Source organism: Carettochelys insculpta, chromosome 16 (assembly GCF_033958435.1).
Source record: "Carettochelys insculpta isolate YL-2023 chromosome 16, ASM3395843v1, whole genome shotgun sequence".
Classification (NCBI taxonomy): domain Eukaryota; kingdom Metazoa; phylum Chordata; order Testudines; family Carettochelyidae; genus Carettochelys; species Carettochelys insculpta.
Window position 1 is genome coordinate 39712101 of NC_134152.1, and position 17209 is coordinate 39729309.

The following is a 17209-nucleotide window of genomic DNA, read 5'->3' on the forward strand; positions in this document are numbered from 1 at the left end:
GGCGCACTGACTCTCAGAATTGGCAGGGTGCCACACAAAAATGACAAGCACAGAAAAATTATTTACCTTTTCCCATAATACAAGAACTGGAGGACACCAAATGAAATTGATGGGTAGTAGGTTCAAAACTAATAAAAGGAAATTTTTCTTCACAGCACACAGTCAACCTGTGGAACTCCTTGCCGTAGGAGGCTGTGAAGGCCAGGACTCTCTGAGGGTTTAAAAAAGAGCTCAATAAATTTTTGCAGGTTAGGTCCATAAATGGCTTTTAGCCAGGGGTAAAGTATGGTGCCCTAGCCTTCAGTACAAGGGCAGGAGATGGATGGCAGGAGATAAATCACTTGATCATTGTCTTCTGTTCTCCTCTGGGGCACCTGGCATTGGCCACTGTCGGTAGATGGGATACTGGGCTAGATGGACCTTTGGTCTGACCCAGGATGGCCATTCTTATGTTATGTTCAAAAAAAAAATCCCTCCTTCTGGTCTCCTGAGTAAGAAAGGGGGCAAGTGTTAACCTTGTCCTCCAGCAGTGCAGCAGGAGAACCTAAACTCAAGGCTTCTCCCCAGAGCTGCTGCTCTGGGGCCATAAGGCTAACAGATTTTGTGCTCTCCCTGGGGCTCTGGGGTGGGGCCAAAAATGAAAGGATTCAGTGTATAGCAGTGCTGGGGTAGGAGATAAAGTGTGGGAGCAGCATGGGGAGGTGGGAGCTGGGAGGGAGCATGAGTGTGGGAGGGGCAGAGATTGGGGCATTTACCTGGTCCACAGAGGGTAGGCAGCCCAGATGGCTGTGCACTGCCCTGCACTTGCAGGCATTATGCCTGACATTCCCATTGGCTGCAACTCCCAAGTAATAGGAGCAATTGAGGGGTGGGGGCAGAGCCTGCAGGCAAGCTCAGGGACAGAGCTTCCTGCACTGCCCTTCGCCAAGGAGGGGAAGGGATGGGAGAATAGCAGTGCAGAGCTACAGCCTCTTCCCTCCCCCCCCCCCCACAAAAAAAAAAACAAAACAAAAAAAAAAAACAACTCCTCTGCCATGCAGCCCCACCACTCAGCCTTTACCATGGGCTACCCCTGCACTTTGCAAACTATGCAAATATGCCTGTCCTCCTGCTGAGCTGTTCTTGGGCAGGTCAAGTCAAAGACCATGACCATTGGTTGATTAGCTAAACAAATGAGGGAGCAAAAGCTGCTCCATGGTACAGGGATGCTGTTGAGCGCTGAAAGGGCAGCATCTAGCATTAGCTCACCTCTCTGTGCAGTGCACTTACAAGGGCTAATAAAGGAGTACAGAGCCTCAGTGAGTGTTTTCGTGAGATTGAGTAAGCCCTTCCAGCACTGCAAGTTGAATGGCTCTGTCGGTGCTAGAGATGCTCAGCATAGCATGCTGTTTGTAGCTGGCAAGCTGAAGGCTTGGGTAGCCAGGAGACAGGCAACTGCTGCCTAGTTCATTATAAAAGCAGCCTCAGTGCCCACAGCCAGCAGTGCCAGTGGTGTACAGCTGAGCAGCTGGAGCTCAGAGGCTGCTGCCCTTTAGCCTAGCAATAACCCCAATTTGTTACCTCCCAGGGCATATTTTCTAGACCTTTAATACTTTTTATTCTATTTTCCCATTTCTTCACATTTCCCAAAATATGGCACAAAATTGGACACAATACTCCGAGGCACAATCAGCACCGAACAGTAGAATTATTTCTTGCATCTTGCTTGACACTTTGCTAATACATCCCCAAATGACCTTGCAAAAAACCCATAGTGTTAATGCTGTTGACTCATATTTAGATTGTAGTTCACACTGACCCGCATATCCATTTCTGCAGTACTCCTTCCCAGTCATTTCCCAGTGTGCATGTGTGCAACTGCCTGTTCCTGTCTAAGTGGAGTACTTTGCATTTGCCCTTACTGAATCTCAATGTGTACTGCCAGCCATTTCTTCAGATGATTTTAAATTATAACCCTATTCCCCCAAAGAATTTGCAATCCCTCCTAACGTGGTATCATCCACAAACTTAGTGTGATCTTTATGCCTTGATCTACATCACTGATTAAATAGAAACAGACCCTGAACTGATTCCCAATCACGAGGAACCCCACTCCTGCCCCTCCTGTGCAACTGATGAATGATCATTATGCTCTGGGACTGATTATCCAACCAGTTATACATCCACCTGATAGCAGCTGCCCACAAGTTGTGTTTCTCTAGTTTGTTAATAAGATCATCATGTGAGACTATCAAATACTTTACTAAAGTCTATCTGTAACACAGCTACTGATTCCTTTTTAGCCACAAGGCTTGTTACCCTATTATAGAAAGCCATGTTTGGTTTGACAGGATTTGTTCTTGACAAAGTCCTGCTCTTTCTTATTACCTTCCAGATATTTTCAAATGTGGTCCTTAATTATTTATAATGATTGTGTGTGTTTATTACTTGATTCTCAAAACACTTAGCTAAGGATATATACAGACAGACCCCTGTGCCTAAATGTTGCCCTGTTGTAGTTACTGGAATAGGCACAGTGGCTCCCAACAAAAACCCAAACAGGAGTAGAGCATAAGTCAGTTCACTGGTGCTGGAAGAAGTCTAGAAAACTTCAGTCTCTCATTATTTGTAGGATTTCTTTTTACAAGTTTTGAAAACTCACTTTTATAAACTAATTTTTTTAACTCCCTTCCGAATAACTAGTTTATCGCTGTTTATGCAGCAAGCTTTCCATTGTCATCTTCTGAATTATCATGCTCACTGTCACTGTCATCCTCTTCACTAGAATCTTCGTGACACTGTGCCACTCTGAAAAAAAAATCAGAATTATTTATTAATTTATTTTTTAAACCACCCATGCTATAAAAGCAAAAGAACTTCCTGAAAGGAGAATAAAATCTCAAATACCCTCTGGAGCTTGTTGGTCTGTTAGGATTTGAAAATTCTCTTCCTGAGTCAACATCAAATGGATCTGGAAAAAAGGTAGTAAATGTTTAAGATTTTTTTCTTCATTCAAAGAGTCAAAAAAAAAGGTTACTGACAACGAACCAAATGTTGACTAGGAGGAAATCCAATGAAGTAATGCTGCTCATCTTTACACTTTGAAAACCAGGCCCCTTCTTTTTAATAATATAAATATATATGGAGATCCACTTCCATGAGATGTGTAAGGGACCTCAGGAGATCATTGAGTCCAGTCCTCTGCCCTCTTGGCAGGACCAAGTACTACTTTCCCACCCCCATTTGCCCCAGATCCCTAAATGGCCCCCTCAAGGATAGAATTCACAATGGTGGGTTTAGGAGGCCAATGCTCAGACTCTCCTGCTCATGCTTTCCCTGTTGAGTAGCTCAGAAAAAATTGAAGCTCTTAATCACTAGCCACTTCTGAAAAATTTGGCTTTAAGTTTCATGGCATTGATGGATAACCTAAGTGAAAGCACATATTAAGAAAAGCTCACACCAAAATGCCTTTAGTTTAGCTGTGGACTGTGTCACTTTTGGTTTGTAAATAACTGAGATCTCAGTTAAAGTAAAACTGACTCTTTTACAGTGCAATAAAGGATGCATTTCCCATTGAGCTTTAAGATGGATTATAGTAAATAGAGCAGAGGCTAATATTAAGTGTCCCTGCAATACAATCTCCTCTGTGTACAGGTGTTCACTGCTATATAGGTGAGTATACACACAGCCTCTACAAATCATAAATATTTCTTGATAAAAGTGTTGGAATGGGGCAGAAATCCACCTGAGTTCTATAATCAGGAATGAGCAAATCCCAGGTATGATCCCCATCAGGAAACCACTGAGTTTCCAGAATGTTGAAATCTGAGCAGCCCTAGGCCCAGTCTAAGAATATAAGGACTGAAGAATTCCAGCTCAGAAACCATAAAGGCACAAGGTCTCACAACCAAGGCTGTAATCAGGACCAGAAAGACAGCAGGTCAGCTGTCTTTGTAACCATTAAAAAGGCCAGCTTATCCTTCTGCCTTTCTGAAGGACCAGAATAGTATGATCTAATCTAACAGAGGTAGCCATGTTAGCCTGTACTCCAACAAAACAAAGCAGCAGAAATGTAGCACTTAAAAAACGAACAAAATGATTGTTAGTCTTTAAAGCTCTAGTCAGTTTAGGCGTTCTTTTTCTACATGTTTCAAGAAACTGGGGTTCTACTTCCCTGGGAAAGAGTATTTTAGCCAATAAACTAAAATGCTCCAGTGACAAGATGGTGTTCATTATTCAGCTCAAAACTTTTCACTAATTTCATCTCCTTAACCAAGGCACTAATACTTACTTTCCTTCCCCTCCTCAGAATAAGGACGATGGACCCTTATGCACTCCTGGGCAGTCTGTCAGGATTACTGTGTGCTTCCCCATGCTGAAGTGTCTTCATATGTGTGGTGGTGGGTGGGAGGAGGAGGAGGAGGACGAGGAATGACAGAATTTGTAGGCTGGAAAACCTACTGAGGGAGCCTGAACATGAGACCCTGATAGCAGTTGTACAATGTGGAAACTGGGAAGGAATCGTACTATGCTTTTACCAAGTTACTTTTTCCTGACTACATGTCTGGATTTTTAGATTGAGTCCCTACCTGAAGGGCTATCTTCTATTCTGTCTGTACAATACCCACAAATTAGGGCCCCAGGCCTGGCTGGGACCTTTAGGCACTGTCTCTATACAACTAAGAATTTGCAATATGACTAAGTTCTAAATGGTACCAATATTTCCCCTCTGTAGGTCTTCAGTATTTGTGACTGTGATAGCAAACAGCTTGCTCTTCTTTAGTTCCCTGAAAATATTCTTTATAAAACTCATCAGGGCAGTCACTCTGCAAGTCTGAGTTTATGAATCTCCATATAATAGGTACTGAAATCTCTTTCCCTTCTTTAGCAGCAGATATTTCAAATAGTTAAGAAACCACACACAAAGGCCATGCAAAGAAAAACTTTTACCTATATCTTCAGTTTCTCTTTCTTGGGCACTTGCTAAAAATTCCTGTTCAACTTTCAGCACCTCTTCTTCACAATGGCAAGCTGCATATTTTTCCAAGAGATTTTTGTTCAATTCAAGAAACACGTTTCCCCATTTAAACTTTCTCAGAAGAATGGTGGCTAGATCAGCAAATCCTAAAATAGATCATATATATTATCAGCTTCTCGTCAAACATGGCTTAGAGATGGCCTAATATCTTGTTTGCAGCAGTTCAATGCATAGAATCTCGCACAGTGATACATGAGAAATTTAGAAACAAGAAGTCCTGTGAAATCTCATTTGTCCAATCTACTTGGAAGCAGGGTCAAATTAGATATCCAAAAGTTAGGATATCCAGAGATGAGTCAAAAATCTCTGTCAGAGCTCCTGTTGTCACTTCTGGCTTTAGCTGAAGCCTAAGCCCTGCCATTTGTGCTCTCAGATATCATTTGCTTAATAGAGAGTCAGGTAATAAGAACTTTGATAAATGGGGGTTTGGTTGCAACTTCATTAGGAAACGCTGAAGATTTTCTCCCTTCTTTTAAACCACCTGTTTATGATCTCCTGAAACAACTCTATTCCCCGTTAAGAGTCAAACCTAGTGAGGAGTTTTTATTGAGTGATTGATAGTGCAGTGTTGCATGCTCAAGAAGTTTTAGCTGTGACACAGATCTTGAGAAAAACATTCTCTACCTATGTCTACTGAGCGAGATGATCAAAAAAAAAAATCACTTAAAACTATAAAAATGAACATAATTTTGATTTTTTTCAAATTGATGCTACATTGTAGCCTTACCAACAATGCAAAAAGTAGCAGCAAAGGCTTCCACACAGGACAGTTTGCACGGATGGCCATAGTTTACAGGATTTGCTGCCACCAAGTAAGGCAACAGCCGGAGATAGCTTCCCTTCATTTTATTAAAAGGTGTTTCTTCCAACTTGGCCCATGAGCAATCTATGACTGCAACTCCATTCTGAGCTACAACCTGTCTGGAGGAAAAACAAACAAAAAACCAAGCTTTATTTTAATTGAGCAGCTGCTATTTCAGGCTAAAGGCTTAGTTCTATGGATTAAGGACTGCATTAGTACAGGAACTACATTCATAAAAGTGCAAACAAGCAATTTTCTATAGGTGTTAACTGACTTGCCAAAACATTCTCAAAGTGTACATGGTAGAGCTAGAAACACACCATCATGGGTTCAGTCAGCTGCACATCTACCAATATAATTTATGCCATCATGTGCCAGCAATGCCCCTCTGCTATATACATCGGACAAACTGGACAGTCTCTACATAAAAGAATAAACGCACACAAATCAGATATCAGAAATGGCAATATACAAAAACCCATAGGAGAGCACTTCAATCTCCCAGGCCACACAGTAGCAGACTTAAAAGTAGCTAACCTCCAGCAAAGAAATTTCAGGGCCAGACTCCAAAGAGAAATTTCTGAGCTGCAATTCATCTGCAAATTTGATGCCCTCAGCTCAGGCTTAAACAAAGACTGTGAAAGGCTGGCTAAATACAAAAGCAGCTTCCCCTCCCTTGGTGTTCACACCTCCAGATCAACTGCTGGTAGTAAGCCTCACCCTTGCTGACTGAGCTAACCTTGTTATCCCCACCCTTGCTCTGGCTTATTTATACCTGGCCCTGCAGATTTCCAAGGCCAGCATCTGATGAAGTGAGTCTGTGCTCACGAAAGCTCATGATCAAAACTTTTCTGTTAGTCTATAAGGTGCCACAGGACCCTTCATTGCTGTTACTGCTCTTCTTAGTGCTTGTGTTTTCACCATAAACCCATCTTTTTGGTCTGAAAGAACACATTTTTTTCAAAGCTTCAACCTACCCTCACTTCGACAATGTCAAGCCTCCCCAGAATAAGTGCTCTATTTAGTAGGAATTTGATTATTTTCTTACTTGATTCACAGGACACACCTTCAGAGTCACAAATGAATCATACAATTAAAAATTAATGGTAATTTAGGTACAAGAGAGAATTACATTCACAATATGTAAAGTAGTTATATATACATGCTTGGTGCTTTAAAAGACAGGTTCACAAAGCTGAAAACCATTAAGCTAAAACAGCTGGGAGAAAAAAAAATGAATAATTGGGAATTATTTATGAACCTCTTACCACCTGCCCCAAAAGCTACAAAGACAATAGTTGTATGAATTTTAAAAGGGAAAGTGGTTTTGAGTGAAAATGAAGGAAGCTATTAAAAATGGAAGAAAGAAGTTGATGCTTGAATATCAGACAGACTTGTTAAGGGACAAAAGAAGCAAAGGGACAAAAGGAAAAAAAATCTATGATATGCATAGTTAAGAACAATAAGAAGTTTAAATATTAAGAACAAAACTCTAATAGGTCTCACAGTAATTTTAAATGGAGCAGCATCACTGGGGAGGAGGGTGACTTTTTAGTAAGATCACTTGGGGAACCAGTTTTTTGCTCTATAACCTGTAACATTTTTATTAATGACCTGGAAGAAAGCACAAAATCAACCACAATGTTTACAGATGATACAAAATTTGGGGGACTTATAAATAATGAAGAGGATAAGTCACTGATATGATGCAATCTGGGTTACTTGGTAAACTGGGTGCAAGCAAACTGTGTTTTAATATGGGTAAATGAAACCTACTTTCCATGTATATTTAACTATATTAACAGAACAGGGAAAGCAAAATGCTCCTACTTCACCATTTAAGATGGCAAAAAATGAAACATCTTCAGCTGACACAGTACGTTTGTTAATAATGGCACAGACTAGACACCATCAGGCTTTCTCTGTGGAAATTCAAAACAAAGGAGAAAGTAAATAAGCACGTGAGGATAGATTTGAGCCAACGAATAAGGTTCCAGACTTGCGATTCACACGGAACCTACCTGTCAGCTGCAGAGACGTACTGAGTTGCTAGAGGACTAAGGATGAGCCCCGGGAATCTCCGGTTGAGACGCAGCTTTCGGAGAAGACCTTTGCGAGCCAGTTTCCTCCCCGTGCACTTCTTGGGATCACAGTGTCCCAGCTCCCACATCGCAAGACGGCATGGGAAGCCCTGCTCTGCCGCGTCCCCCTCTCCATCGCCATCCTGCTGAAGGCAGGCTGCAGACACACACAGCTCAGCCTCCTTCCGCGCGGCCCGGCGGCTCTTCCCCACTCCCAAGGCGCGGGTCTTGCCGGCCCCTTCCCCACACCACTCCCGGCGATAGTTCGGCCCGTTTGGGTCCCATTCACCGCCAACCAGCCCCTCCTCCCAGGGGCGACAGCAGCGAGGGACGGGGGACCAGGTACCTGCCAGCGCCGCCTGCGCGTCCGCCACGAAGGTCTCCAGAGATTTGGGCGCACGCCGAGCACGGCCGTCCGGGCGTCGACCCAGCCTTTTCCTGCCCATGGTCTGCGGGGCGCTGCGCCGTCACGTGCCCGAGGCACCGGCTCGGAGTCCTGCGACAGCTCCCAGGCGCTTTCCGCTTCCGGAGCAATGGCGGCCTGTGCGCTGCTGCTTGCGCTGCTGGGCGCAGGCTTCGGTGAGCAACCAGGGGGTCGGCGGCACCGTGACCGGAATCAAGCCACAGGCGCTCTCCTTAGCTACTTACTGCGCCCGCCGTCCTTTCCCCCCGCTGACCGAATCCGTATTGCCCCGTCCCCGCTCTTCCTCCTTCTCCGGGCGCTGCCTGGGAGTTCCCTGCCCCTCAGCACACGCACACCAGGCCCCAGCCGGGCTAGTGAAGCTGCCGTCCCCATACCTGCCTACTGACTGTGCAGCTAGTGAAACCACCTCCCTCACACCGGGCCGCCGACTGCGTCGCCAATGAAATCCCCTCCCCCCACACCCCTGCTGAGTCTTCCTGCAGCGAATTGCTTCTCTCACCTGCAGACCATGCATTCTTTTTTACAGGTCTCTTTACGGCAGCTGGTAAGATGAAAATCGTGGAGGAGCCGAACACCTTTGGGTGCGTGGCCCTTGTACTTTCCCCATGCTGAAATTTTCTTGTTGCTGACAGCAACTTGCTATCTCTTTTGTGGGTTCTGGACACCTACTTATGGAGATGCAATTGGGCGCTGAGAATCACCATTTTTCTGTCAGCCTCTTTGGCTTGTGTCCTGAGCAAACTTGGCTTTTGTCTTCACTACCAAAAATGTGTTTTTACATTGAGGACTCTTTCTGTGTAAAATACTAGTGGAAATGAGGCATGGGTGGTTTTTGCCTTGATGTTGCAAGTTAAGGAGACTGCTCTGTCATGTTGAGTTATCCCTGCTGTAGTTAGTCAAGATAAAAAACTACAATGCCTTGCCTCCACAAAGATTTTACACTGAAATAATTATCTTGATGTAAAAATTACCCTCTTTTTGCCATGACATTTAACCACAGCCTTGCTTTCTGTGATCAAGTGGGGGCCACACAAAGACCCAGCTGTCCCCAAGTCATAGATTCAAATACAGGGACTGTCACCAGGGGCATTACTGGTGGTGTCTTGTACAGTGGTGATACCTGTAGGTGATGCTGTTGTCCAGGTATGTGATCCCACTCCCCAATAAGAATGTTGGATGAAGTAGAGTGGGGAAAGCACCCGTGCACCTGTCACACTCATCTATGGTAAGCTTCCCTGTAAGCACTGGGCATGGTGGAATGGGACGAGCACTTGTGTCCCGACCACACCCCTTTGCAGGAATGCCCTAACCCTATTCTCTTGTAAATGTCTCATGGGAAAGAGAAGGTGCTGATTTTTCCAGGTATGGTGGCCATTCTTCCACCCCTGCAAGGGTCCCTGAATGGCTGCATCACTTCACTTGTAAAAGACCTAGTGGCAATGGCAGGAGCATGCGTGGATGGAGATGAGGCAGGCCAGGTCTTTCATGGAAAAGATGTGAGAAGGCAGAAACTGAGGAGACTTAAGGGGTGGCACAGGGACTGAGGTTAGCAGGTGCTGCATCTCAGCTGCTTAGGCTGCTAAAATCAGTGAAGGCAGCAGCAACTTACATTGGTAGAGCTCTTTTTGTGGAATGTTCATCCAGTCGAATATCTACAAAAGTGAGTAATGGATGTCTGCAGAAATGGAATGGATATGTGGTTTTGTGGGGCTCTTCACGTATATGTGCTTGCTAATATATTCATGTGTTTAGGCAAAGTCCACTTCAAGGAGTGGTAATCAGTTTTCATATAGTTCACAATATGGACTCAGGTGGCAAGGTATCACTGTGACAGCCTGCATTGCTTTCATAGTGCTTAGGGCTCAGTCACCACTGACAGCTGGGTCCTAAGCAGCATCAGATTGTGCTATGCCACACCTTCCTTTCCATCCCTCCCCTGAAGCATCCTTCCGTGTCCCTCTTCAGGGACCCTTTTCACAAAATACCACTGCTTGAGTGGGTTTGCTCTCTACTGGCTTTTGGAGCAGTGGAGTATGTTTCGATTGAACAGTGGGGTCAGAACGTCTATTCCTGGTACTTTTGATGTCCAGATCTGAAGTAGAGGTAAGAGCCATTCTCAACATTAGCAGCCTTACCAAATATCATATGTAGAAGATGCTGAAAAGTTACACTTGTTTTCCCTGCAGTATCTCAGAACAACTGCTTTGCTTCTCTGGACTGTCACAACACCTACTTTTATTTGTGAATTTTGCTTAGCCACAGGAAATTCCTTTGATGTGTCTTGGTGACGTGCTATTTTCACCACACTTCCCTTTGGCCTCTCTTCTGCTTGACCATTGGGATCTCCGAAACACTGGGAAGTCAGCTTTGGTTCCCCATCATAAAATTGAATTTACTGAAACCCTAATGGACTTTATGAGTTTGAGAGCATCTCTGATGACTGTCTGTTTTCAGGTGATTTAATTATTTTTCCTCATCTTGCAGTTGCAGCCTGCCATGATGGTTTGGCTATGCCTGAGGCTCTTGGGCCACATGTCTGCTTGTATTCAGGTGGTACAGCTTGCAAGGTTGTGGCTTTGCCCTGTTCAAGTGTGTAGCTGGACAGTTTACTGAGTGACTCTTTACCTCTTGAACAAATTCATCCATCTCTTTCCAGGTCCTGGACAACTTGCAGTTATGGATACTTCTGGAGAATATTTGTTGGGGTGTTCCCTTTGTCCGGCCATAATCAACCAGGTCTTTTGCCATCACTGCCTCCATTGTGGCCTAGGGAGCTCATCTGGGGCCAGTGAAAGTTCAGGGTATCTCACAGACCATTGCAGGAGGAATTTTTCTTACAGTCATGAGTGTGTCTTGAAGATAAAGTGTTCTGGGTCACCCTGGAGGTGGATATGTGGCTGTGATTTTGCCAGGAGGGTTTTGACTTCTTTGATCACAGGGAGCTGTCACAGGAATAACCACTGCTAACTACAGATAGAGTCCACCTGTTGAGGAAGGGTATGATCCTATTTGGATACAGGCTGGCCAACCTAGTGAGGGGGACTTTACGTTAGGTTTGAATGAGTCAGGTGATGTAATCCCACAGGTAAGTAAAAAACATGGAGATCCAGGAGAAGGATTAGAATTTGTGGAGAGCATGGGCTATAATAGCAGGGATAAAGTAGGCACAAGACAAAACTGTGGGAGGCTAATGTAAGATGTATGGTGCAGAAACAAGAAGAAGTCTACATGCTAGTAAAGGAACCCACTATGACATGGGTGGCATCACAGAGACCTGGTGGGATAGTACACATATGATTGGTATAGAAGGGTACAGCTTCCTCAGGAGTGACAGGCAGGGAAAACTGGAGGAGATGTTGCCTTGTGTATTAGAAATGTATGTACTTGGTCTGAGCTTGAGATGGAAATAAATTTGTTGAAAGTGTGAGGGTAAGATTAAAAGGGGTGAAAAAAAGATGATAAAAAAAGACAAGGAGAAAATGAGGTAGGTTCAGAAGTTAAAATCGGGAAAGAACACATTAAAAATTAAAAAAAAAAAGACAAAATATGACAAATATGACAAAAATATGACTCTGACAAAGGCTCACATCCCTGTCTGATCTGACTTGTTTTTTCCTCTTTTGATAAGTACTGTTGCTACTGGGACATTTCCACCTTGCTGAATAGACTTTGTCAGCTCTGGCCCTCCCTCTTACTGGGACCCCTCTGAAACCACCCCCCGCCCACTCATGCATCTGATGAAGTGGGTCTTTGCCCACAAAAGCTTACGCTCCAAAATATCTGTTAGTCTATAAGGTGCCACAAGACTTGTTCTCAAAGCTACAGACTAACACGGCTACCTCTCTGATAAAAAAAAAAAAAAATAGATGCTTTCAGGGCCAGATGTAATGCATTTAGAATACTCAGATTGCTGACGGAAGAGATGTCTGAGCCATTATGTATCATCTTTGAAAAGTCATAGAAGACAGGAGACATTCCAGAAGACTGGAAAAGGGCAAATATAGGTCCCAGCTATAAAAAGGGAAATAAGGACAACCAAGGAAACTACAGACCAGTCATCTGAACTTCTGTGCCAGGAAAGATAGTGGAGCAAATAAGGAATCTATTTCAAAACGTCTGGAAAATAAGGTGATTAAAATAACAGCATGGATTCGTAAAGAACAAATCATGTAAAACCTGCCTGATAGCTCTTTTTAATAGGATAACAAACCTTGTAGATAAGGGGGAAGCAGGAGGTGTGGTGTACGTAGACTTTAGTAAAGTGTTTGATATTCTTACATTACCGTCTTATAAATAACTAGCACAGCATTTCCCAAACTAATTTGGCCACAGAATACTTTTGGGCTTGGAATATATTGAGAGAACACATACATGCTGGTCAGGAGAGGATGAGAGGGGTGGAAGGTTTCATACTGAAAAATTGCTGCGCACAATGCTCAAAAGTTGATTTAAAAGAGTTAATTTTTAGGTATCTTTTATTTTACAAAGAATAAAACATAATAAAATAAAATATTAATGAACAACTAATGTCCTTCTCACAGGAGGATGGTTAGCAACCCCTAATTTAAAAATTAAAAATTAAGTGCAAAGGCAAAAAAATAGTCAGTCTGTCTTTTATACAAAAATAGAAAGGACAAGATTGTTCAAAAAGGGACTGTCCTTCCTTAAAGCTTAAAAAACATGTTTATGAAAAAGAAGTGCAAAATAAAGTGAGTATGGAAAAATATTTTTAATTTTTGTGTTTTTATAAATTTGTTATTTTTATAGGAAACTACTAGACAATGAATATAAGTAACACTCGACAGTGTTCTTTTTAATGGGAAGAGTGTTTTTGCATCTTTTGAACACAAATCCGAGTAGTATTAAGAACACTCCTGGAGAGTTGGATCCTCATATCTGTCCAGTATCATACGATTTCTCTGAACATGACGTGCCAAAACAATCCTAATAGACTGATTGTTTCGGCATGAGTTGCACAGTAACGATATTATTATGAATACATTATAAATATTAATATATCCACAATATAAATATTCAAATACCCTAGTATTTTGATACATAATTTCATATTTAATATTTTAGAAGGAAAAATATTACTAGCCTCATAATTTTTTTCACATAACACCTATTCATATTGCACACATGGAACAGAGTTTGGGAAACTAAGTTAGAGAAATGCCACGTAGATGGGGCTACTGTAAGGTGGATGCATGAGTGGTTGGATAACTGTTTCCAGGGAATAGTGATCAGTGGTTCACAGTCATGCTGGATGGGATCCTCCCCCGCCAGAGACAGGGAGTTTGCACAGGGTGTCAGTAGTGGTTGCCCCCTTCCCCACCATAGCAGTGGGAACTGCAGGAAGCAGAGCAAACCAGCAACTGGTCTGCCTGCTCAACTGCTCTGCCTGCTGCCCTCTCTCAGCCAGTTTATTCTCCTTCACTGCAGCATTGGGAAGCAGAGCACCCCAGTACCAGCCTGCTTCTCTGAACCCTGCATTGCTCAGGGAGGAAGGGAGGAGATTGGAATGAGCTAGGGCCAGGCCCAGGGTGCTCTGTTTCTTGCTGCTGTGGTGAAGCAAAGCGACCCAGTTTTTGTCAGAAGGAGATTGCTATGCAATGAAGTTTGAGAATCCTTGTTCTAATTTAATCTCACTGCAAATGGGAAAAAAATTAATCTTTTTTTTTTAAGGTTGAACAATCCATTCCTACCTCAGCCAAACAGACTCCTTCCAAAGATGGCACCTTCCCCACCTTCAGGTTAGTGCAAATATAATCTGTGTGTGTATGTGCGCACGTGCGTAATCTTTGATTGCAGCTGTCTAATAGTAAGACAGTCTTTGGCAAAAGCACTTGCCACAGTATAATTTCTACACGATTAGTTCATGTTCTTTAATCTAGTTATGAAAATGCCACTTAGTCTTGTGGAAGAATAATGTATTTTCTGAATTCCATGCATAATTATTGGCATCCCAGGAGATGCTACCAGCTAATACTCCTCTATTGTATATTTTAGTTTGTCCGTCTGATTAAGAACTTCTCCTAAAGAGAGAGAGAGCCAGAACCACTAAATTCAGTATACAGCTTCCTCTTACCATATCTTAAAATAATGAAAAGGTTTGGTTGTGTCAGGAAAACAGGATGTGCCTGGAATGGGATTGCATCTCTTTAAAACAAACAGGAAAGCGACAGATTCGCTACATCAAGTACCGTCCTCTAAACTGACATAATTGAATGAGCGCTGAAAGAGACTGAACCAAGATGAACCAGGAAAATATGATGAACTGGGAATAGGATTGCTTCTCAATAAACCTTACAGAAAAGACATAAAACAGAGCAATTTGGAGTAGTGCTCTCTTTTGGCACAGCTAAATCAATGCTTAGAGTTAGAAAACTAGAAGAAAATGTTATTGGAAACCAAAATGATTGCAGCCCTTTTTGTTAAAACACGGTGAATGATAGGAGTTTGTAGGTATGAAGAAAAAAATTACACTTGATGGAATTCCCATTTTAAAAAAATTATTAAAAACAATTAAATGGACAAATTTTAACAATCCCTTTTTAAAGAAATCTGAAATAAAATTTAACTTCATAAAAATTTTTTTTTCTAACCTCCCTGCCAACCACTAATCCATTTAAGGACCTAAGGAGCTCTGGGTAAATCTGGTAGGCTGTGCTTCAATGTGCGGTATGTTAATGAGCTAACTGGAAGATGCTAATGAGGTACGGATGCAAATTTTCCATGTCTCATTAGCATAGCGGCACATGGTTCGGAGTCCAGAAGAAGCTCTTCTGGACTCCGAAGTACGCGTGGAGATGCGCGGCCCGCAGGGATGTTCCCAGAAGGAAACCCTCCTTCCAGAAGCCCCTTCTTTCCCTTGGAACACTGAGTTGCACAGTAACAACCATACTATTATGAATATGTGATAAATATTAATATATCTACAATCTAAATATTCAAGTACCCTAGTGTTTTGATACTTGGGAAGGAGGGTTTCCTTCTGGGAAGATCGCCACAGGCCATACGTCTCCACGTGTACTTCACAGTCCAGAAGAGCTTCTTCTGGACTCCAAACCATGTGCCGCTATGCTAACGAGGTACAGAAAATGTGCATCTGCGACTCATTAGCATCTTCCGGTTAGCTCATTAGCATGCCACTTCCAGAAGAAGCAGCACACGGAGACGCAGCTGTAGTGAATTATGTAGCACTTAAGGTAGTAAAAGTAGTTTTCCAGTTTGAGTCTCTCTGGCTACGTCTACACATGAAGCCAACATCGAAATAGGCTATTTCGATGAATAACGTCTACATGTCGTCCAGGGCTGGCAACGTCGATGTTCAACTTCGACGTTGCGCGGCACCACATCGAAATAGGCGCTGCGAGGGTACGTCTACACGCCAAAGTAGCACACATCGAAATAAGGGTGCCAGGCACAGCTGCAGACAGGGTCACAGGGCGGACTCAACAGCAAGCTGCTCCCTTAAAGGACTCCTCCCAGACACAGTTGCACTAAACAACACAAGATACACAGAGCTGACAACTGGTTGCAGACCCTGTGCCTGCAGCATGGATCCCCAGCTGCAGCAGCAGCAGCCAGAAGCCCTGGGCTAAGGGCTGCTGCCCACGGTGACCATAGAGCCCCGCAGGGGCTGGAGAGAGAGCATCTCTCAACCCCCCAGCTGATGGCCGCCATGGAGGACCCAGCAATTTCGACGTTGCGGGACGCGGATCGTCTACACGGTCCCTACTTCGACGTTGAACGTCAAAGTAGGGCGCTATTCCGATCCCCTCATGAGGTTAGCGACTTCAATGTCTCGCCGCCTAACGTCGAAGTTAACTTCGAAATAGCGCCCGACGCGTGTAGCCGCGACGGGCGCTATTTCGAAGTTAGTGCCGCTACTTCGAAGTAGCATGCACGTGTAGACACAGCTTCTGTGACTCAGTTTTCAGTCTCCAAAGTGCAGATAACAGTGCTTCCCTACCTCACAGGATGGTAGAAGGATAAATACGTTGAACACTGAGGCACAGAGATATGGTATTGAAGTACCTTAGGTGTCTTGGATGCTGATTGCTGTATGCTCTATAGAATGTTAAATCTGCAGTATGGACATATACAATTCTGTAATCACGATAACTGTTTAAATATAACCAACTCATTATCCTTTTTTCAAGGCATTTCATTTTATTTTCAGGTCCTGCACATCTTTTTAAGCTTGCTGGCAAGTGTTTCAGTTTTGTGGAATCTACGTGAGTACTTGTTTTAGATACCTGACTGAATTTTTAGGATTGGAGGTGATATAAGCCTTAATTTTATTTTTTTAAGTCTGAAATATTTTATTTCTTTAGGTATAAATATGAGTTCTGTCCTTTCCATAATGTCACTCAGCATGAGCAAACATTTCGATGGAATGCTTACAGTGGGATTCTAGGGTGAGACAATCCAGACTTTTCTTTTTACTTTGTGAGTTGCTCTCTTTGTAGCGCTTTTGAAATTAGCACTTTTAGAATTAGCTGTAGTAATGTTATCCTAGAAATAAACTAACTTTGGTATTAAAATGAAACAGTGTTCCCTAAACTGCTTTCACTTACACCAGTTCCACTACTCTGTAGATACTAAAGATGCTGAGAGCATAATATATGCAAAAATGCTGCAAAATGTATATCGTTAAACCTCTTCTGAAAGCCACATCATGGGTTGTTAGTAAATTAGGCTCCTTAGACATTTATTTTAATAATCAATGGGTATGTTTACACTAACACCCCCCCCTTTTAAAAGGGGGATGCTAATGAGACAGTTTGGGATATGCTAATGAGATGCTGCAATGACTATGCAGTGCCTCATTAGCATAATGGCAGCTGCAGCACTTTGAAAGTGTCGCTTTCGATTGC

The 17209-nt window shown here is 43.1% G+C and overlaps 2 protein-coding genes across 3 annotated transcripts in view; one reads left to right on the plus strand and one right to left on the minus strand.

Annotated features, from left to right (window-relative positions):
* Positions 1 to 1569: 1569 nt before the first annotated feature.
* TSR3 (TSR3 ribosome maturation factor) lies at positions 1570 to 8386 on the minus strand. The gene is made up of 6 exons (XM_075010755.1): positions 8247 to 8386; positions 7841 to 8057; positions 5745 to 5938; positions 4930 to 5103; positions 2887 to 2950; positions 1570 to 2787 (listed from the first exon to the last, which is right to left on the minus strand). Exons 1-6 carry the CDS (start codon positions 8344 to 8346, stop codon positions 2694 to 2696), a joined length of 843 nt encoding a protein of 280 aa, XP_074866856.1. The 5' UTR covers positions 8347 to 8386; the 3' UTR covers positions 1570 to 2693.
* Positions 8323 to 17209, plus strand: part of GNPTG (N-acetylglucosamine-1-phosphate transferase subunit gamma) — a 53038-nt gene continuing 44151 nt past the window's right edge. Inside the window, exons 1-5 of one of the 2 annotated variants that reach the window (XM_075010754.1) lie at positions 8323 to 8479; positions 8851 to 8905; positions 14013 to 14080; positions 16513 to 16567; positions 16667 to 16750. In XM_075010754.1, coding sequence (XP_074866855.1) covers positions 8434 to 8479; positions 8851 to 8905; positions 14013 to 14080; positions 16513 to 16567; positions 16667 to 16750 — 308 coding nt within the window. In that variant the 5' untranslated portion in view covers positions 8323 to 8433. The remainder of the gene's footprint in view (positions 8480 to 8850; positions 8906 to 14012; positions 14081 to 16512; positions 16568 to 16666; positions 16751 to 17209) is intronic. The other variant, XM_075010753.1, reaches the window with a different exon arrangement.